Here is a 21,922-nt window from a genome sequence, read left to right on the forward strand (position 1 = left end):
GTCAGCATGCATACTTTGTGGGTTAACATGCATGTTTCCTGGGTTGCTGTGCAGCTTCGTGGGTTAACATGCATGTTTCCCAGGTCGCCATGCAGGCTTCATGGCCACGTGGTCACCTGGGCAGCTCCTCTGTGCTCTGTCCAGCCCCGTGTGACCCACCCACATGCTGGCCACACGAGGCAAAGCAGGGAGTTGGCCCTGTAGGAAATGTGACTTGGGCGCTGACATTTAATGTTATTTTTATGACACAAAATGTCTTCATTTGATTTTTTATCAGCCTCTTAGAAAGACAACAAGCATCAGGCCACTCATCAGGAATCAAGCAGAATCAAGACGTGCAGCGTGGCAGTGTGTCCCTCCCTGTACGGCGGTCAAGCTGGGAGCCAGGTGGAGTGAAGGAGACCGTGTGCCTGGAGATGCCACGGGTAGAGGGGGGACAAGGGTGGGGGTGGGGGGCACCCCTCCCCCAGCAGCTGGGAAGACAGGACGAATCTCACAGAGGCTAGAGCGTGCCAGACGGCAGCCGCAGCTGCCCACCCTCGGTCCTAGATTGGGTTCCAGGGCTTCAGCCACAAACAGACATGTCTAAGTGGGAGGAAGAGAAACCCCTGCTGCCTGTGTGTCCGCCATGTCTGCCACTCAGGGCCCTCGGTCCCCAGTCTGGAGTCAGGCTGCCAGGAAGGAAGGTATGACGCTGGCCCCGCTCAGGGGCTCTGCTGGCGGTCTGGGGAGCGTGTTGCCCCAGCCTGCTCTTCTGCATGTGCACACACACATGCACGCACACTCGCACACACATGTACACACATACACATGCTTCTCCAGGAAGGAGTCTGCACCTGCGTGCAGTAGGGCCCTGGTAATGGTGGCTTTCAACGCCACACCGTGACAAGCCGGCAGGAACAGAACACCGCACCGTGACAAGCCGGCAGGAACACCACACCGAGACAAGCCGGCAGGAACACCACACCGAGACAAGCCGGCAGGAACACCACACCGAGACAAGCCGGCAGGAACACCGCACCGAGACAAGCCGGCAGGGATGGACCATCCTTGCCACAGCTCACACTTGGGACCTCGGGCGGCTCGGCGTGCAGGCTCGGCCAGGCTCCTGGTGCGTAGGACAGGAGTGGAGACCCCGGTGCACAGTGAGGTCTGGGGCTGGCGTCAGGCACCAGTGACGGGGTGACAGGGTGATGAGGTGACAGCGTGACAGGGTGACGGGGTGACAGTGTGACGGGGTGACGGGGTGACGGGGTGATGGTGTGATGTGGTGATGGGGTGACGGGGTGATGGCGTGATGGGGTGATGGGGTGACGGGGTGATGGCGTGACGTGGTGATGGCGTGACTGCGTGACGGGGTGATGGCGTGACGTGGTGATGGCATGATGTGGTGACGGGGTGACGGGGTGATGGGATGACGGGGTGACGGGGGTGACGGCATGATGGGGTGACGTGGTGATGGGGTGACGTGGTGATGGGGTGATGGGGTGATGGGATGACGGGGTGATGGGGTGACGTGGTGACATGGTGATGGTGTGACAGGGTGACGTGGTGACGTGGTGACATGGTGACGGGGTGATGGGGTGATGGGGTGACGTGGTGATGGTGTGACGGGGTGACGTGGTGACGTGGTGATGGGGTGACGGTGTGACGTGGTGATGGGGTGACTGCGTGACGGGGTGACGGCGTGACATGGTGATGGGGTGACGGGGTGACGTGGTGATGGGGTGACGGGGTGATGGGGGTGGGGTGACGTGATGGGGTGACGTGGTGATGGGGTGACGGGGTGATGGGGTGATGGGGTGATGGCGTGACGTGGTGATGGCATGACGTGGTGACGGCGTGATGTGGTGACGTGGTGATGGGGTGACGGGGTGACATGGTGATGGGGTGACAGCATGATGGGGTGATGGCGTGATGTGGTGACGGGGTGATGGGGTGATGGCGTGACGTGGTGATGGCGTGACGGGGTGATGGGGTGATGGCGTGACGTGATGGGGTGACGTGGTGACGGGGTGATGGCGTGACGGGGTGATGGCGTGACGGGGTGACGGGGTGATGGCGTGACGGGGTGACGGGGTGATGGGGTGATGTGGTGATGGGGTGATGGCGTGACGTGGTGATGGGGTGACGGGGTGATGGTGTGACTGTGTGACAGGGTGACGTGGTGATGGCGTGACATGGTGATGGCGTGACGGCGTGACGTGGTGATGGCGTGACGTGGTGACGGGGTGATGGCGTGACGTGGTGATGGGGTGACGGGGTGATGGCGTGACGTGGTGATGGGGTGACGGGGTGATGGCGTGATGGGGTGACGGGGTGATGGGGCAGCCCCGCCCAGGCAGCCCGTCTGTCCCCTCCCGAGCCCGGCATCGCTTTGTTCAGATAATGCGCCCCTGGACCCCGGCCGTGGATTTTGCAGGACAGCGCTGGTTAAATTGTCCACAACTTTCCGGCAATCTCTGGCAGTCTCTAAAATTAGTCTCAGTAAAGATAAAAACGCCCAGACACAGACCTCCGCGAGCGTGTCAGCAGCGGTAGAAAGGAATGACCGGTCGAGCCCACTGCGCGCCTGCAGGGCGGGGGGTCATCTGGACGGGACACCGCTGCTCAGGGCCCTCGCGGCAGCGCCCGTCCTCGGCGGCTGGCCACTTCCTTAAGGAAAGATGTGTGAGTGTTTGTTTTCTCCCAAACTTAGGGGCTGCCTTCTGGCTGCTCTCTCTGTCTCTCTGTCTCTCTTTGTCTCTCTCTCTCTCTCTCTCTGTCTCTTTCTCTCTGTCACAGGAATCTTCTTATTAATGAAATGTGTGCAGAATGCAGGTGTCTTTTGACCAAGGAAGAAGCTGCTGGCCCGCACCTGTTTCAGGAACAGGAAGGGGGGTGAGGCGGCCCCTGCTGGTCCCAGCTGTGCCCCGCTCCCCCCAGGCCCCACATCTGGACTCTGGGCTCTGGGGAGATGGGTCACTATGACACAGGGCTCCAGACCAGCGAGTTCAACCCTGGACGTGGCTCAGTCCGGCCTCAGACCACAGCCCCTGCCTCCCAAGGTGGCAGAAAGCCCAGAATCCCAAGATCTCCGCCCCCCTGAGGAGCGAGGCAGAGCCCCAGGCCGAGTGACTGAATCCTGGCTCTGAGGAGGAAAGGGGAAACAGTTTAGCGACATCGTCACCGATCGCATCTACCTAGGCCAATCCATTCTTAAATCTATGCTTTTTGCCAGGCAAAAAGAGGAGAAGGTGTGATTTGCTTTGCTTTCCTCTGCTGTGAGCAGAGCCCTCCCCTCCTCCCCGCCCCGGGAGAGTGACTTGAGCTCTTGAATTCTGCTGAGGAGAGGCCAGTCTTGAATTCAGCTGGGTGGAGAGGGCCACGCCCATGGGGGGTTGGTTGATGAGGAGGGCCGCTTGGCCTTCGGGGTGCTGAGGGACCAGGCGACTTCCAGTTCAACCCAGAGGAGTGTCGAGGTCAGTGCAGAGCGGGGGGCTGGGGCTCAGCACTTCTGCCAGGCAGAATCTTGGGTCAGTTTTGCACCCTGGGTGCCCAGTCAAGTCTACCTTATTCTGACTCAGGAAGACGTCTCTCAGAAGGCCAGCTTCTGTGATTCTACACTCGTCCCCCCCCCCAGGAGCATGGCAGTGGACGCCCCGTCCCCCCATCCCCCACCCCCCCAGGAGCACGGCAGTGAACGCCCCGTCCCCCCACCCCCCCAGGAGCACGGCTGTGAACGCCCATCCAGGGCCCGCGATCCCTTTAATCCTGACACTGCTCGGACTCAAAACTCCCATTTAATACCTCACATCATGGTTCTTGGCTCCTGGCAGCTTTATTTAATTCACTGTAACTGTCCGTTGAAATCCACTGTAGAAAGAAGCCGCAGGGTCCCTCCACTGAATATGGTCACTCTTCTTCTCCTTTTCTTCTTTTTTTTTTCCAGCTGAAAGATATCTGTGTCTTTCGAGGCTCACTGTTACAAGAGGGGCCTCGGGCGCTGGAGGGCTCTCCTGGTGTGTTCCTGCGTTTGCGTTTGGCGTGCTGGTGACTTTGATATCGCAGCCATCCAGTCTGGTGGGATGTACTGGTAGATACTCCACTCACCGCCACCACCCAACAGCATCTGAGAGGGCCACATCACACTCTCTTAACCTGGGGATTTTAAACCAAAGTTCAAAATTCACAACAGTTTCTACTGACAGCGGCAAAGGGGAAGCTGGGTGCCTTCCCTGCTTTTAATGAATTCACGGGCCCAAGTCAGTATTTGAGCAAAGAGTCGTTTAAATACCTCTTAGATCACCATACTAGGCTCCTCCTTCTTAGTCTTCATCATCATCATCATCATCACTAAGTAGTTGTACAGAGTAGTCTCAGTTCCACACATCGGCTGTAAGTGCAGTGCTTCCTGATGGATGTCACCCCCTCTCCCTCCCTCCCCCCCATCTTTCCCAACCCATCCATAGCCCCGGGTCTCTTTCTTCGTCTTATCTGAGAGTCTTCTGTCTCTTCATTGGTCAGTGTAGACATTTCACATTAAAAAAAACAATTCTGGAATTGGGGGTCTTCCCGTAATCTTACATCATGCTTGATCTGTTATCCTGGCATTTTCTTTGAATACCCCTCCCTGCATGTTTGATTTTGATCATTTTCTGGTTTGCTTTAAATTGTTGCCCTGCTCTGCAGGTGTGTGTCTGTATTTGTTCTTTACTCTGGAAGTAGTAAGAAGTTTGAGCTTAGCAAAGTTGTGTTACTAGTCTGCATCTCCCTTAAACAATATGGAGACCACCAGAGCTTTTCTCTTACAAATACCAATGGGTGTGTGACAAAGATTTACTTAAACCATTAATGAGAGGATAGAATTATGGTGATCGTCATTCAACAGAGTATAGAACGGGATGAAGTATTTGTAGTTACTGAAAGATGTAAAGTCGGTAAGATTGCCAAACTCGATACAAGACGGTTTATTGTTTTATAGGACGATGAAACCCTGAACTTTGCGGTTATCTGTTCTGCCAGAGACATGTCATTTGCATTTCCACCAGACAAAATTCATTTGCATTGCGATGAGAAAAAGAATCACTTGTATTGCATCAATTTCCTCCCGGGTAACATCTGCTACAGAGTTGTAAAATGTCCTCATCAATAGTTGGCGTGTGCCCATGGCGAGAGCGAGGGAGCCCCGGCCCGCCCAGGCCCTGCAGCCACGGTCGCCCATCTTCACGTTTGAGGCTTTTTTCTAAACAGTCCCAGTCCCCACTGACCTGAGAGTGGTCGCTGTGGGTTGTTTGCTGCTTCAACTGTCAGCCTACGCCTTTCCCACAGTTGCCTGGCCAGCGGCTTTGCCACTGGGGGAAGGCTGGCTCCCTCTTCCCTTTTGCAGGCTCAGAGGCCTCCTGTCCACACAGCACTCTGTCGGCCAGGGTATCAGTAAAGCAGGAACTCCAGAAGCGGACAAGCACAGGCCTACCAGAGCGGCTTTAAGGGGAGGTGCCCCCGCGTTGGGGCCCCTGGAAAGGGGCACAGCGTGTTTTCCATGGCTCTTGGGCTCTGGGGAGCCCTACAAGGGCTCATCTTTACATTAGGGTTTCTGCCGTCATTACTAGCTCCCTGGGGTAGAAATTCCCCAGGAGCAACAGCACCCAAGTCCTCGGCTTACCGATACCCTCTCTGGCCCCCAGTCCTTGGGGTGCTGGGCTCACGGTGTTGCTTATTTGAGAACTGGCTGTTCACGGGAAGGTTAGCCGATGGTCTCCTCCAGCGTTTCTAGATCTGGGCTGTGCCGCGCGCTTCACGCAGGGTGCGATGGGGATGCGATCACCTCCAGCGTTTGTCGGACTCGGGTCTACTGAGCACAGACGGGCTCAGCAGCCAGACAGCCTGAATCCTCTCCTCTCCGAGAGAGTCCGGCCTGTCAGGCCCTGGGGTCTGTTGTTTAATGTTGCCATCGGCTGGGAGAAGCCCTCCGGCCACCTGCTGAATAGAGCAGAAGCCCCGTGCGCTCACCTTCGGTGGGCGCCAGGCGGAAGCATCATACTTGTCACGATGCCAACTCCTCCCGACAGCCCAGGCGGCGCCATGCCGAGTCTAGAAGCTGCCTTGGCTGGAAAGGGCTCACACTCCACCTGGGCCCACAGCGAGAAGCTAAAGGCGGACCACAGCCTCGGGCCCCGCCGCGCCTCGCTCTCCCTGGTCTTTCTGGACTCCATGCACAGGAATGTTCATCGTGGGGAGTATGTGGCCACAGGCCTGCGCCATGCCTGGGTCAGAGGCTCTGCTCAGCTCTGTACGGTGGCCCTTCTGTGCCGTGCCACGTGGTGGGGAGGGGAAGAGGGGCTGGGGTGCCTAGAGCTTCCTGGGGAGCCGCCCAGGGGGCCCCTAGTCCCCTATGTGTCTCCCCTGGCAACGGAAACTTCTAGAGCTTTCATCCTGAAAATCAGAGCTTGTCTTCTCACCGGGCAGACACAAGTAGTTTCCGTAAATTCAGTCCTGACGGGAGGACTGTTTCTCGTTCGTTCTACGGCGACGTCGTCCGAGTGCTTGGCCCTGGCTTGCTCCCAGTGAGGAGACCCACGCACAGCCCCCCGCTGGCCAGCCGTGTGCGGACGACGCGTGGGCCACAGGAGGGGAAGGGGAAGGCTGCGTGGGCCACGGGAGGGGAAGGGGAAGGCTGCGTGGGCCACGGGAGGGGAAGGGGAAGGCTCAGAGCGCACTCAGAACCGCGCCCGCCGCACCGCCTGCGAGAGCGCACAGGGCAGACCACGGGTGCGCACCAGTGGCACCAGCTCTGTGGCTCCCGCGTAACTCGCAGGCTTTTCTGGTTCATAGCGCCCCTCGTGCCCACCTGCAGTGAGCCAGCTGAAAGGGGGCGGCTCCCTCCCCGCGCAGCCCCGGCCCCAGGCTCTGGTCAGCCCCTCCCCGCAGCGCTTCGTGCTTTCTCCCCGCGTGGCGTGGCGTGGATGTGACCTCTGGGCCCGGCCCCTCCCCCGCTGGCCCCCGCCGCTCTCTTGGGGCCCAGGAGCCCCGCAGGCCGGGACTGCTGGCCCACATTCCACCCTGTCACCCACTCTCTGTCACACGTGTCCCGGACACTAGTGCTGCTTTCAGTTGCCGCCTCTGCTGAGCGAGTCTATTACGGACGTCCACCTCTGGATGGACGGACATTTCCACTGACCCTGGATGGAAACGGGAGCAGAGAGCGCACCGTGTGCACAGAGGGGCACTATGACAGGACAGTCCCGTTCTAGTCCGGTGTGGGGTCTGAGCCGCAGCCACAGGCAGGCTCGGTGTGGGGCCTGATCCCAACCTCTGAGGTGAAGTCCAGCTTAGACCTTGAGGCTGGAGGAGCTGAGTTCAAGTGCGTCTGCTCCCCAAGGCTTTCACAGGTCTTCCTTGTCATTTGGGGATGCTTCCTTTGCTTTCTGTCTTCTATTCGAGCAGGCATACTTCCACAACCCCAGTGTGCACTTCCACAACCCCAGTGTGCACTTCCACAACCCCAGTGTGTACTTCTACAACACCATGTGTGTACTTCTACAACCCCAGTGTGTGCACTTCCACAACCCCAGTGTGTGCACTTCCACAACCCCAGTGTGCACTTCTACAACACCATGTGTGTACTTCTACAACCCCAGTGTGTGCACTTCTACAACCCCAGTGTGTGCACTTCTACAACCCCAGTGTGTGCACTTCTACAACCCCAGTGTGTGCACTTCTACAACCCCAATGTGTGCACTTCTATAACCCCACTGTGTGTACTTCCACAACCCCACTGTGTGCACTTCTACAACCCCACTGTGTGCACTACTACAACCCCACTGTGTGTACCTCTGTAATACCACTGTGTGTAGATCTACAGCCCTGTGTGTACATCTACAATTCCACTGTGTGCACTTCTACAATCCCACTGTGTGTAGATCTACCACCCCCAGCTTTGGCTGTGGCCCTCATTGAGAGACTTTACTTGCAGCTGACTAGGGACAGTATCCTGACCTCTTGGCAGAGGGCAGCTTGCCCAGGGCCTGTCCAGGGCTTCCTAGTCCCCTGCTCTGCCCAGCCCTCCCTGACAGCATGTATGGACTGACCTGGAGAGCACAGGCAGAGCCCTAGGGTCTAGGCCCCAAGCTGGTCTCCTTATCTGCATTTTGTCTTTGGGAATTCGTAAATCCTATGTTGTATCCTTCTTATCTGCTCTTAGGGCTACAACAATTTAGTCTAGAATCATTGGAGGCTTTCTGTTTTGCTTTCTCTTGCTTCATGCAAGAAGCAAGGAACAGATGGTGCAATATTAACAGGTGGAGAAGAAACCTCAAAAATTTAATTTACACTTTATTTTCTTCTCTTTTATGGAAAAATGATGTTCAAACCAAAAGCACAGAGCAACTTTCAGAGAACTAGAATGTGAAGGAGAAAATAATACAAGAACATCTTTCTATAAGAGAAAATAAGCTGTTTGACCCCAGATGATCCCAGACATTGACCATGAAATTGTGATCTGTGCTCAATCTTGAATGAGAGAGAAAGAGGCCTGAGAAAGAGGTGAACAGACACCTGCTTCCTAGGTGGGAATGAGGGCTACCGATGGGTGGACAGGGGATCTGATTGTATCAGTCAGACTTCGTGTGGCTGAGACACGACAGCCCGCAGAAACAGCTAAGAGGGCAAGGTGGATTCCAGCTCATGGTCTCAGAGGTCCACGCTGGAGGGAGGCTGTGGCAGGAAAAGGGATATGAGAGGAGCCAAGGCAAGATCCAGTCACCAACAACGCACCACTGGTGACCCAGTTCCTCCAGCAGGACCCCACGGCCTGCCTTACCACGTCCCCCTCAGCTGCACACACAGTCTCCTTAAGGACAAGGGGGAGAGAAATCAGGTAGAAACAATACACTTCGGGGAGGGCAAAACTCGTCAAACAATGGTGTTGAGGAGCTGGATGCCAACTACAGATCGCTAATTTGCCCTAGGCTTCGTAACACAGCTGGAGGAAGGGGAAATTGAGCTTCAACAGAAGATATAAACAATATAGAAATGCAAAGCTTTCCTAACCATACACTAGTCAGAAAGTTAAAACTAGAAAAATGCAAAGTCCCAAATTAAATCTCTTTGATTAGACAGAGTCCACAGAGTAAATGTCTCTTTCAGGATGGAGAGGTGACTCATTAGAATTGTCTCAGCCTTGTCACCTTAGAGGAGAACCAAAACACTCAAGAGACGGGTTCCTTCACGAGGACATTACCGCAAGAACTCCTACATGGCTTCTGCTCTATAAAGCCTTCTCTAGGGAAGTGGCACTGTGGCTCAAGCAGTAGAGTGCTCGCCTTAAGCTGAAGAGCTCAGGGACAGCGCCCAAGCCCAGAGTTCAAACCCCACGACCAACAACAACAACAAAAAAAAAAAGCTGGGAGACAAAAGTTTCCCAGTCAGAGAATACAAGCCTTCTCTAGGAGGACTGCTCCATAAGGCTTTCTCCATGAGACCTCGCCATGATCCTTCTCCATGACACTTCTCCATGAGACTTCTCCATGATCCCTCTCCATGACACCTTCTTCTCCATGACACCTTCTCTGTCCCGACCCGCAGGACGTCAACGAGGGCAGTGAACCTAAGCGAGAAGGAATGAAGGGACAAGAGACACAAAGAATGACAGCAAGACAAGGATTCTGATCAAGCTGCCAATTTTTATTTTTCACACAGGGGTATTTATATGCTTGGAATAAGGAAGCTTTTTCATTGGCCGTTAAGGAAGCTTTTTCATTGGCCGAAGCAGCTTCAGGGCACTTGCTTAGGGCAAGGTGAAAAGGTGGTCGTTAGTAGCTGCAGGGTGTTTACTTAGGGCGTGGTGAAAAGGTCGGATACTGTAAACAGCCTCAAGATGTTCCAGTTTGATAGTCAAGCCTATTATGTTGAGAGACTCAACTTTTGGCTCCCTACACTTCTCCATGACACCTTCTCCATGACACCTTCTCCATGAGACTTCTCCATGGCACCTTCTCCATGAGACCTTCTCTATGAGACTTCTCCATGGCACCTTCTTCATAAGACCTTCTCTATGAGACTTCTCCATGACACCTTCTCCATGACACTTCTCCATGACACCTTCTCCATGAGATTTGTCCATGACACCTTCTCCATGAGACTTCTCCATGACACTTCTCCATGAGACCTTCTCCATGAGACTTCTCCATGACACCTTCTCCATGAGACTTCTCCATGACACTTCTCCATGAGACCTTCTCCATGACACCTTCTCCATGACACTTCTTCATGAGACTTCTCCATGACACCTTCTCCATGAGAATTCTCCATGACACCTTCTCCATGAGACCTTCTCTATGAGACTTCATGGCACCTTCTTCATGAGACCTTCTCTATGAGACTTCTCCATGACACCTTCTCCATGACACTTCTCCATGAGACTTCTCCATGACACCTTCTCCATGACACCTTCTCCATGACACTTCTCCATGAGACTTCTCATGACACCTTCTCCATGACACTTCTCCAGGAGACTTCTCCATGACATCTTCTCCATGAGACTTCTCCATGACACCTTCTCCATGACACTTTCTCCATGACACTTCTCCATGACACTTTCTCCATGACACTTCTCCATGACACTTTCTCCATGACACCTTCTCCATGACACTTCTCCATGACACTTTCTCCATGACACTTCTCCATGACACTTTCTCCATGACACTTCTCCATGACACTTCTCCATGACACCTTCTCCATGAGACTTGTCCATGACACCTTCTCCATGACACTTCTCCATGACACCTTCTCCATGAGGCTGTCTTCATCATTTGTTATTTTCCCCCCAAAATGTGTTTAACCAATCCTCTCTATCTGGTAATTTGATACAAAGCACATAAAAGAAGATGGGCATGGTGGCTCCCACCTGAAATTCTAGCTACTCAGGAGGCTGAAATGTAGAGGATCACAGTTTATTTCCAAAATAACCAACAAAAAGCTGAACAGGAGGAATGGCTCAGTGATAGAGTGTTAGCTGAAGAAGCAAGTTAGCTGAGCAAGTGTGAGGCCTGAGTTCAAACCCAAGTACAGGCAAAACAAACCAAAACAAAACAAAAAACCAGACAAACAAAGAAAAGAAATGATTCTGACTCCCAAACTGTCAGTGAACCCAACACGTAAAACTAAGCATCTTGGAAATGGAGGGGTGAAGGGTAAACAAATGTAGCAATGGTGTTCACGAGACACCATGTTGAAAATGAACTATACAACTTGTGGGTGAGGACAAGAGGAGAAAACAGAGAAAGTAAGGGAAATGGTGACACTGAAGAGAAATGTACCCTCTACCTATCTTAGGTAACTATAACCCTATTACATCACTTTGTAATAACAATTAAAAAATAAAAACCCAAACCTTTCCCAGAAAACCAAAAAATAACAGCATCAAACTATGTTATCTAATTGTATACTGTAGGAATGCTGACAGAATTATATTTTAAAACATAATTTTAATTATATTTTAATGGTTGACTCAAGAAGTCTATCCCTTGCAAATATTCTTGTAACATAAATCAGTCACAAAAATCTGCCAACTGCGGATGTGTATCACCACAGAAACCTCAGAAAAAACTCGTCTCCAGCATCGTTGTCCCTACAGGCCACCTAACACAGCTTGGAGTTTAGAGCCTGCTCATCCCCTGGGGGGCACATGGGCAGCAAAGATGGCTTGCTGAGAGGAAGTTGAATGGGCAGAGCCGAGTTGTTTACGTTAAAACCATGATCAGGCAAAGTGACGCCAGTGTGTGGACAGCGCTTAGGCGCATGATAGGCGACCTCTACAGTGATTGGTTGGTTCCTTTTCCTCCCCTTTTATGCCATGTGGGTTTTTTGCTTTAAAAAAGCTTGCTGTGTGATAATAAACGAGTTCCTGCTTGACTTGACTCCCTGCTGTGTCTGACTGTCTCCCAGGCTGAGGGAGGCTGGGGAAGGGGCCAGCGGCGCTGACTGTCTCCCAGGCTGAGGGAGGCTGGGGAATGGGCGAACGGCGCACTTACCTTTCCTCGGACCTCGTCTGTCTTCCGCGGGACGGACGAAGACCCAATAATCCCCCACCATGTGTACAGATACGCAGGTGTGTGGGTGTGAGGTGTGCAGGTGTGTGCAAGCATGCAGATGTGCAGGCACACAGGTGTGTAGGTGTGCAGGCTGTGATTTAACAATCCTGGGCTCCAGCTGCTTGTGCAGACACACACTATGCTGCACAGACAATATTTCAGTCCAGCTCACACTCCTTGTTGGATTCTCAGCAGACGTCTCCATCCAAACAGAGCCATATCTTGTCTCGTGTGTTTAATGACAGTCTGAAAATTCAGTGGTAAAAGAAATGACAAAGCATATTGTGCCGATAGATTGTGCCTGGACTCTTCTGGGATGAGGAGCTAATCTATGTTGTGTTACAGTGGGACCAGGTGACATGTCTGCTGGAGTAAGAAGAGGAGGACCCGTCTGGCCACCTCCGGTACAGATTGCTTTCTTCCCCTGGATGCCTGGTGTTAGACTGTGCTCCAAAGAAATGACACTCTCTGGGCCCCAGGGAGCTTGTAACGTCAGAACACTGGACACAAGCAAGAGTCAGCCACACTACCTGCAGATGGAGGGGAATTCCTGTCAAAATAGTCTGTTTATCATGAGGTGGAGAATTTTGATTGTTCTGAGTTCTTCAGTGGCTTCCATGTGGAGACAGGAGGAGTTTTGGGGACTCCTGGCGTCACCCCAGCAGAGCGGGGTTCTGCAGAGCGCCTACATCTCGCCACTCTGCCAGGATCTTGGTGGCCACTGACGGCCATAGCAGACAGGAAAGTCCAAAGTACTGGGCAGGGAGCCTGGGGTGACAGGGGTTCAGGGACCCAAGCGGGCACTTCCATTGTTTGGCTTTATTGAGGTGCAAAGGATGAATGAAATTGTGCATATTTAAAGTGCACAACATGGTGCACTACGAAATATCAGCACAATGAGGTCTACGTGTGGCTGAGGTTTCTTTTGGCTGTGCGCCTGGTGGGGTACTCAGCCTGCAGGGAGCCATTCCAATGCACCCCCGTTCCAATGCACCCCCATTCCAATGCACCCCCGTTCCAATGCACCCCCATTCCAGTGCACCCCTATTCCAATGCACCCATATTCCAGTACACCCCCATTCCAATACACCCCCATTCCAATGCACCCCCGTTCCAATGCACCCCCATTCCAATGCACCCCCGTTCCAATGCACCCCCATTCCAGTGCGTCCCTGTTCCCCAGCTGCGTGGTTGTCAGTGGAGGTGGTTCTGCTGTGTGCTCTACCAGCGCCTCTCATGTGAAGTGACCATTAGGAGATGCAAAGGTTATTTTAGAAGTGGCTGGAGAGGCATTCCCGGGTCCTGTCTCATGCCCGCGTGGCTGGGTCCCAGACTTGTCAGAAATGAACCACACAGCCTTTTGCTTTCTCCTGTTATTATCACCCATCCTGCCCGGATTCTGTCATCCACCTGATGGGGTGTGCAGGAAGTGAACCTTGTTTTCCTTGTAACTCAGAGCCTCTCCTTCTGGCCCACAGATTAGAAGGTTAATTGAGATTTCTGTGTCTCTGTTCTAATCTCCTCGCATGAAGCATTCTAAAGTCTTTACCTTTCACAGCTGGTATGGCTTCGTCGCGTCTGTGAGGGAGCCTGGAGCACCCGGGATGAATGACGGGCGTGGACAGTCCTGACAAACTCAGGCTTGCAGGAAACAAGCATGATTTCTTTTTTTTTGGGGGGGGTCCGGTTGTGGGGCCTGAACTCTGGGCCTGGGTGATGTCCTTCAGCTCTTCAGCTCAAGGCTAGCGCTCTACCACTTGAGCCACAGCGCCACTTCCGGCTTTTTTTTCTTTTTGTTTATGTGGTGCTGAGGAATCGAACCCAGGGCTTCTGGCATGCAAGGCAAGCGCTCTACCACTGAGCCACCTTCCCAGCCCCCAAACAAGCATGATTTATGCAGAGAGGGCAGGAAAATGTATCTTGAATTTCAGCCTTGTCAGTGATGATTGTTTTAATGTTTCTCAAGGACGCATGAATCGTTTCACACTGACTTTGGCTTCACCCCGTGTGTGCTGTTTATGAAATCGGAGTAGGTGATGGTTTATTTTTAATAAGAAAGTGCCCGGATGTGAATGGGTTGATGTCCAAAAATCACACAATCGGCAGGACAAAAAGCAGTGAAGACGCACACAAAGTTTACAAGTTCGGAAATGTAAACAAAAGCAAAGGAGAAGCCCTTTCCGTCCTCACGTTCATTTGCGTCAGCTGTGGCTTCGGGCCTGCTGAGGAGCAGGGCTGCAGGCACGCGTCAGCAGTGCCTTCGCCACCCACCTTCTGGCATTAACCGTTTGTGGGTTCCAGTTTGTCACACCAGAAGAACCCCGGATCACCAGTGAGTGCCTGGTGTCACCGCCTGGATTCAAACCCCGAATCCGCCGTGTCAGATGGTTGGGGAGCTGGCCCCAGAAGCGAGGCTCCTCCTGCTTCTCCCGCTGTGCACCGGGAGAGCCCCTGCCACGCACCCGACCCCGGGCGGCAGAGCGGAGGCTGCCTCCGGCCAGCTGCCAGCCACTAGCTCGCGCCATCTCAAAAGGAGTCCCAAAGGCCGACAGCCACAGGGGCCAGAGTCCCACTTCTCAAGAAACCCGAGCTGGGCCGGCCACCCAGCTCCCCTGACTCGGCCCCACAGGATCCCCAGGGAGCACACATCTGTTGGAGCCATCATTTCAGGGGCAACTTGCTATGCAGCAATAATATAACATGACCTTGAGCAATGACCTAAAGTCTTGGTTTTGCATTAAATGAACTAACAGATAAAAGGCCCCATGAGTTACCCCATAGATCATCTTCGTTGGAGTTCTGCAAAACTAAGAACTGGGCAGACATTGCCAGGCTCAAGTGACCCTCACCTATAATCCCAGCTATTCAAGAGACTGAGACCTGGAGGATCACAGCGTGAGGCCAGCTGAGGCAGAAAAGCCCTTGAACCACCGTCTCCAAAAAACAACAACAAAGAGCAGGCATGAAGGCGTGGCTCAAGTGGTAGAGCACCAGCCAATCCAGGAGGAGGCGGGGGAGGAGGAGGGGAAGGAGAAGGAGGAAGGAAGGAAGGAAGGAAGGAAAGAAGGGAGGAAGGGAGGGAGGAAGGGAGGGAGGGAGGGAGGGAAGGAACAAAGAAAGAAGGGGGGGAGGAAGGAAGGAAAGAAACCTACTTTGACTCTCTCACTCTGTATGAGTCTGTAAAAACATTTCTCTCTGAAGGTATGAGGGAAGGGCAGGCTCCGGGCGGTGCGAACACAAGGAAAACAGCAAACCCGAGAGCAAACAAACAAGAGAATGAAAACGATCCTCAGAGATGCAGCGTGTGTCCTCCCTCGCCGGCCCTCAGCCTTGGCTCCGGGAATCAAAACTGCAGGGAGAGCTGACCCGAGCACAGAGGCCACAGAGGGTCGCCGAGGGTCACCACAGAGGGTCACCACAGAGGGTCACCGAGGGTCACCACAGAGGGTCACCACAGAGGGTCACCACAGAGGGTCACAGAGGGTCACCACAGAGGGTCACCACAGAGGGTCATCACCAAAGAGGGTCACCACAGAGGGTCACCGAGGGTCACCACAGAGGGTCGCCACAGAGGGTCACCACAGAGGGTCACCAGGGTCACCACAGAGGGTCACCACAGAGGGTCACCACTGAGGGTCACCACTGAGGGTCACCACAGAGGGTCACCACAGAGGGTCGCCACAGAGGGTCACCACAGAGGGTCGCCGAGGGTCACCGCCATCCCCAGCGGATCTCCACACCCTGGGCGGAGGGCCTTGATCTACCTTGGAACGGAAATGGAGAGCAGGCGCGGGGCGGGGTGCTGCAGTGCCCCCCCGGCTGAGGGAGCCACGGGGCATGATGTATGGAAGGGACGGAGGGACAGCGCCGTGGTGGGTGTGTTGCCTGCTGGGACCTGGGGAGCTCAAACAGGACGGCAGGGGCCAGCGAACACCCTGGACCCCCGGAGGCCAGCCTCCCTCCCGGCTTCCTTCCGTCTCCATCAGCTCTGTTTGCCAGGCTGAGGCTTCGCCCAGACAGAAAATCTCACTGCGTGTGTCCTGGTCCTGAGGTCAGTCAGCTGGTTGCTGCTCTGTGGGGTGAGGGCTGTGGCCTTGGATGTACGGACGGGGCTGGGGGGGAGAGCAGGTTTCCCGGGAATCCTGCGAGTGGTGGGGGTGGGGTGAGGCCCTGGCCTCGGCAGCGCCGGGCTCCCCCAGGGTGAGGCAGCCCGGGCGCCCCCCCAGGGACACCCACAGCCCAGGTGGGCAGCGGTGGCCACGGCCCCACAGGTGCCTGGGGACGCGGACCCTCCAGTTCCCCGCCCAGTCCTGGAGGGGGCAGGTCCCCCGTGGGTTGGACTCCATCTTCCTGGAAGCTACGTTTAGCTCTTTCTAAGAGATTGATTAAAAAAAATCAAATGAAGACATTTTGTGTCATAAAAATAACATTAAATGTCAGTGCCCAAGTCACATTTCCTACAGGGCCGACTCCCTGCTTTGCCTCGTGTGGCCAGCATGTGGGTGGGTCACACGGGGCTGGACAGAGCACAGAGGAGCTGCCCAGGTGACCACGTGGCCATGAAGCCTGCATGGCGACCTGGGAAACATGCATGTTAACCCACGAAGCTGCACAGCACCCCAGGAAACATGCATGTTAACCCACAATGTGTGCACGCCAACCCAGGAAACATGCATATTAACCTACGAAGCCTGCACGCCAACCCAGGAGACATGCATGTTAACCCACGATGTGTGCACGCCAACCCAGGAAACATGCATGTTAACCCATGAAGCGTAAACAGCACCCCAGGAAACATACATGTTAACCCATGAAGCGTAAACAGCACCCCAGGAAACATACATGTTAACCCATGAAGCATAAACAGTGCCACAGGAAACATGCATGTTAACCCACGATGTGTGCACGCCAACCCAGGAAACATGCATGTTAACCTACGAAGCCTGCACGCCAACCCAGGAAACATGCATGTTAACCTACAAAGCCTGCATGCTGACCCAGGAAACATGCATGTTAACCCATGAAGCCTGCACGCTGACCCAGGAAACATGCATGTTAACCCCTGAAACCTGCACGCTGACCCAGGAAACATGCATGTTAACCCCTGAAACCTGCACGCTGACCCAGGAAACATGCATGTTAACCCATGAAGCCTGCACACCACCAGGAAACATGCATGTTAACCCATGAAGCCTGCACAGCAACCCAGAAAACATGCATGTTAACCCACAAAGCCTGAACGGTATCCCAGGAAACATGCATGTTAACCCCTGAAACCTGCCAGCTGACCAATAAACAGAATGTGAAGCCGGAGTCCTTGGAGGGATGGCCTGACTTGCAGGTGGGATTCGGATTCTGAAATTATCCTGATGTTATCCTGGATCGTGCGTGGGACCCAGGTAGTCCCAAGTGCTCCCAGAGGAGAGGAGCATGCTCAGAGTGGACGGAACAGGAGCAACTGTGAATCGGAGGGCAGAGGGCTGTCTATGAACCCAAGAGCAGGGAAGCTTCCAGAAACTAGATAAAGACGCGTCTTCTCCCCTAGAAGCCTCCAGAAGTAACCACCTCTGTCAGCATCTGGATTTCAGGCTTCTTATCTCTAGAGCCACAAGAACATGAATGTGTGTTGCTTTAGGCCATAAAGTGTGTAGTGACTCGTCAGCTGCAGTGAGGAACGGGTATGGTTTGCAAGGTGCCACGCGGAAGCCGTGGGCAGAGCTACACTCCACGGGGAGGGTGGACACCTCCCATGAAGGGGACCGCCGTGTGCCACGTGTGAGGAGCTCTGTGTGCCGCGTGTGAGGACAGCCGTGTGCCACGTGTGAGGAGCGCCGTGTGCCGCGTGTGAGGAGCGCCGTGTGCCGCGTGTGAGGACAGCCGTGTGCCGCGTGTGAGGAGCGCCGTGTGCCGCGTGTGAGGACCGCCGTGTGCCGCGTGTGAGGAGCGCCGTGTGCCGCGTGTGAGGAGCGCCGTGTGCCGCGTGTGAGGAGCGCCGCGTGCCGCGGGTGAGGAGCGCCGTGTGCCACGTGTGAGGAGCTCTGTGTGCCGCGTGTGAGGAGCGCCGTGTGCCGCGGGTGAGGAGCGCCGTGTGCCGCGGGTGAGGAGCGCCGTGTGCCACGTGTGAGGAGCTCTGTGTGCCGCGTGTGAGGAGCGCCGTGTGCCGCGGGTGAGGAGCGCCGTGTGCCGCGGGTGAGGAGCGCCGTGTGCCGCGGGTGAGGAGCGCCGTGTGCCGCGTGTGAGGAGCGCCGTGTGCCGCGGGTGAGGAGCGCCGTGTGCCGCGTGTGAGGAGCGCCGTGTGCCGCGTGTGAGGAGCGCCGTGTGCCGCGGGTGAGGAGCGCCGTGTGCCGCGTGTGAGGAGCGCCGTGTGCCGCGTGTGAGGAGCGCCGTGTGCCGCGTGTGAGGAGCGCCGTGTGCCGTGTGGGAGGAGCGCCGTGTGCTGCGTGTGAGGAGCGCCGTGTGCCGCGCGGGGGGAGCGCCGTGTGCCGCGTGTGAGGAGCGCCGCGTGCCGCGGGTGAGGAGCGCCGCGTGCCGCGGGTGAGGAGCGCCGCGTGCCGCGGGTGAGGAGCGCCGCGTGCCCGTGGGGATGGTGCTCTCTGCAGCCCGCTCCGCTCCGCGCCCGCGCCTGCCCTGGCCGGGCCGCTGTGCTGCGGCCGTGAGGTGTGGAAGCCCCGGCGCCGGCTCGGCTCCGCTCCCGGCCGAGGCGCGGGGCCGCAGTCGCGCCTCCCTGTGCTTCAGAACACCGACCTCTCCACACACTGCCCTGAAGGCGTGCTCTGAAGGCCCGTCCCGCACAGATGAGCTCGGCAGAAGCCCACCGGGGGCGCGGTAAGGGAGGCAGGGTTTGCCGCCCCCACCCCCCCACCGCCTCCCCTGGGCCTGGCCCCCCACTCCTCCCCCCTGCCTCCCCCCCGCCTGGCCCCCACTCCTGTGTCCCTCCCGCCTGTCCCGTCCCACTGGGCAGGCAACTCCCTGACGCCTCTGGCTGTGAACAGCCCCTCCCCCAGCTGGCGACCTGTCCAGTCCCCGGGGGCCTCCGGCCGCAGGACTCCAGAAGAGCAGTCCACTTCCCCGAGCTCGGCTTCCTCGCCTGGAAAATGGAGAGGACACTTCACACCAGCCGGCATTCCTGAGACCAGGAAACCCTACCAGCATGTAGGGGGCATCGCGCCCCAGACTTCAGATTTGAAAGCCTTTTCCTAAGGCTCGGAGCAGCCTTGGGCCGCCAAGCTGGACGCAGAGTGACAGGCTCTGACAAGCGACCGGGGTGTGGCAGCCAGCGGCTTTACAGGCGCCCTTAGCGCAGTCAGGAAGGTTCCGCGGGGTCTCCCTGCAGGACCGGCATGAAGACACAGTGGTGAGCAGCTTTGAGAAGCTCTTCCACCACGCATGTCCCAGGACAAGGCAGGCACCCGGGGCATCTGCCCAGGAGAGACCGTCAGAAGGGTCTGTGACACCGGGGCAGTGTGTGCGAAGGAACTGAAGGGCAGCAGCATGTCGAGTTCCAAACAACCGACAGTGTTCCCAGAAACCACGCGGTGCTGCTGCTCAACGGGAAAATGAAACACCAGCTCTCCATGGCTCATCAGGTCAGGCGTCTGATGCAGTGGACTGACACTGTGAGTCCTGATTTGAAAAAGGAAGGAAGGAAGGAAGGAGGGAAGGAAGGAAGGAAGGAGGGAAGAAAGGAAGGAAGGAGGGAGGGAGGGAGGGAAGGAAGGAAGGAAGGAGGGAGGGAGGGAGGGAAGGAGGGAAGGAAGGAAGGAGGAGGGAAGGAGGGAAGGAAGGAAGGAAGGAGGGAAGGAAGGAAGGAAGGAGAGAAGGAAGGAGGGAAGGAAGGAAGGAAGAAGGGAGGGAAGGAAGGAGGGAAGGAGGAAGGGAGGGAAGGAAGGAAGGAAGGAAGGAGGGAAAGGGAGGAAAGGAGGGAAGGAAGGAAGGAAGGAGGGAAAGGGAGGGAAGGAAGGAAGGAAGGAGGGAAGGAAGGAAGGAGGGAAGGAAGGAAGGAGGGAAGGAGGAAGGGAGGGAAGGAGGAAAGGAAGGAAGGAGGGAAGGAAGGAAGGAAGGAAGGAAGGAGGGAGGGAAAGAAGGAAGGAGGGAAGGAAGGAAGGAGAGAAGGAAGGAGGGAAGGAAGGAAGGAAGGAAGGAGGGAAGGAAGGAAGGAGGGAGGGAGGGAAGGAAAGAAGGAGGGAAGGAAGGAAGGAGGGAAGGAAGGAAGGAAGGAGGGAAGGAAGGAAGGAGGGAAGGAAGGAGGGAAGGAAGGAAGGAAGGAGGGAGGGAGGGAGGGAAGGAGGGAAGGAAAGAGGGAAGGAAGGAAGGAAGGAAGGAAGGAAGGAAGGAGGGAGGGAGGGAGGGAAGGAGGGAAGGAAGGAAGGAGGGAAGGAAGGAGGGAAGGAAGGAAGGAAGGAAGGAAGGAGGGAAGGAAGGAAGGAGGGAAGGAAGGAGGGAAGGAAGGAAGGAAGGAAGGAGGGAAGGAAGGAAGGAGGGAAGGAAGGAGGGAGGGATGGAGGGAAGGAGGGAAGGAAGGAAGGAGGGAAGGAAGGAAGGAGGAAGGGAAGGAAGGAGGGAAGGAAGGAGGGAAGGAAGGAAGGAGGGAAGGAAGGAGGGAAGGAAGGAAGGAGGGAAGGGAGGAAGGAAGGAAGGAAGGAAGGAGGGAGGGAGGGAAGGAAGGAAGGAGGGAAGGAAGGAAGGAAGGAGGGAGGGAAGGAAGGAAGGAAGGAGGGAGGGAAGGAAGGAAGGAAGGAAGGAAGGAGGGAGGGAAGGAGGGAAGGAAGGAAGGAGGGAAGGAAGGAAGGAAGGAAGGAAGGGAAAGGAAGGAGGGAAGGACGGAAGGAAGGAGGGAGGGAAGGGAGGAAGGAAGGAGGGAAGGAAGGAAGGAAGGGAAAGGAAGGAAGGAGGGAAGGAGGGAGGGAGGGAGGGAGGAAGGAAGGAAGGAACTCGGAGCATGCCCTGTTGTGCAGAAACGCTGAGAAGATTCCTGCGGAGTCCCCCGTGCGTTTGCTCTGCTCTTGCTTGGGTTCTGACTGTTGATGGGGACATCGGGTCAGGCGCCACCCACCAACCATCCCCGCGGAGAGGCCGCTCCCCTTCGCCAGGGTGAGCTCCAGAACAAAGGCGCGGGGCACAAAGCCGGCCGGGCAGGGCTGAGCCTTCCTGGGAGGGAGGGCAGGGAGGAGCAGACCGGCAGCTCCCGTTGCGTTCACAGAGGCTCCCGCCCTTTCATCTGAAGCGAAGGGAGCCCAGCAGAGAAGAGAGAGCCATCTGAAGTCCCGAACAGGAGCCCAAGGTGCCCAGCAAATCTCGTGACTCCTCCGGAGAGGAGAGCCCAGAGGGACTCATCCAGGCGCCTGCTGACCCCTGGCCTTGGGCAGTGGACGCCAGGGACCTGTCTGCCCGCCTCCCTCCCTCCCCCAGCGAAGGCTCTGGCCCAGGCCGTACACTCTTGGCATAGTCTGGAAAGGCAGATCTGCTGCCTTCACAGTCACCGTAGGCTTCCAGCAGAAATAGAGGCTTTGATCTATTATTTAGGAAAAGCATCAGGGGAAAAAGTTGTCATGTGAGGCTGCCTGAAAAGCAGCCTTCCTAAGCAGCTTCCTTCTCCTGAACGCGCTCAACCCGCAGAGCAGGGTGCTGTGCGGACCGCCCTGCCGGGCCCCCACACACCGGCATCCACAGGCAGCCAGGAACCCAAGCTGAGCCTCCAGGCTGCACCGCTGCCCCTCAGAGAGGCTCCGGCGCTGCGGCCTGCTGTCTCCTTGCAGGGTGCAGGCTGCCCAGAGAAGCTGAGCTGGAAATGGGGCCCTCCCGCAGGTCAGAATGCTGCAGCCCATGGCACAGCTTGTATTCTTCCATGAGAA

The 21,922-nt window shown here is 56.0% G+C and overlaps 1 protein-coding gene across 1 annotated transcript; it reads right to left on the reverse strand.

Annotated features, from left to right (window-relative positions):
• Positions 1-869: 869 nt before the first annotated feature.
• Positions 870-6,065, reverse strand: LOC138819341 (uncharacterized). The gene is made up of 3 exons (XM_070010798.1): positions 5,992-6,065; positions 2,858-2,948; positions 870-2,147 (listed from the first exon to the last, which is right to left on the reverse strand). The coding sequence occupies exons 1-3, from the start codon at positions 6,063-6,065 to the stop codon at positions 870-872; spliced, it is 1,443 nt and encodes a 480-aa protein (XP_069866899.1).
• Between the last annotated feature and the right edge of the window lie 15,857 nt (positions 6,066-21,922).

The sequence above is a fragment of the Dipodomys merriami genome, unplaced genomic scaffold, assembly GCF_024711535.1.
Source record: "Dipodomys merriami isolate MVZ:Mamm:240054 unplaced genomic scaffold, mDipMer1.0.p SCAF_8, whole genome shotgun sequence".
In the NCBI taxonomy this organism is placed as follows: domain Eukaryota; kingdom Metazoa; phylum Chordata; class Mammalia; order Rodentia; family Heteromyidae; genus Dipodomys; species Dipodomys merriami.

Coding starts and splice junctions, on each gene's coding strand:
- LOC138819341 (XM_070010798.1), bottom strand. CDS start 6,065: ATGGCGCCGCCTGGGCTGTCGGGAGGAGTTGGCATCGTGACAAGTATG. Junction 2,949..5,991: donor CCGCCTGGCGCCCACCGAAG/GTGAGCGCACGG, acceptor CCATCTCCCCAG/AGCCCAGAGTCCAGATGTGG. Junction 2,148..2,857: donor CCTTCCTGTTCCTGAAACAG/GTGCGGGCCAGC, acceptor CCTGTCACACAG/TCACACCATCACCCCGTCAC.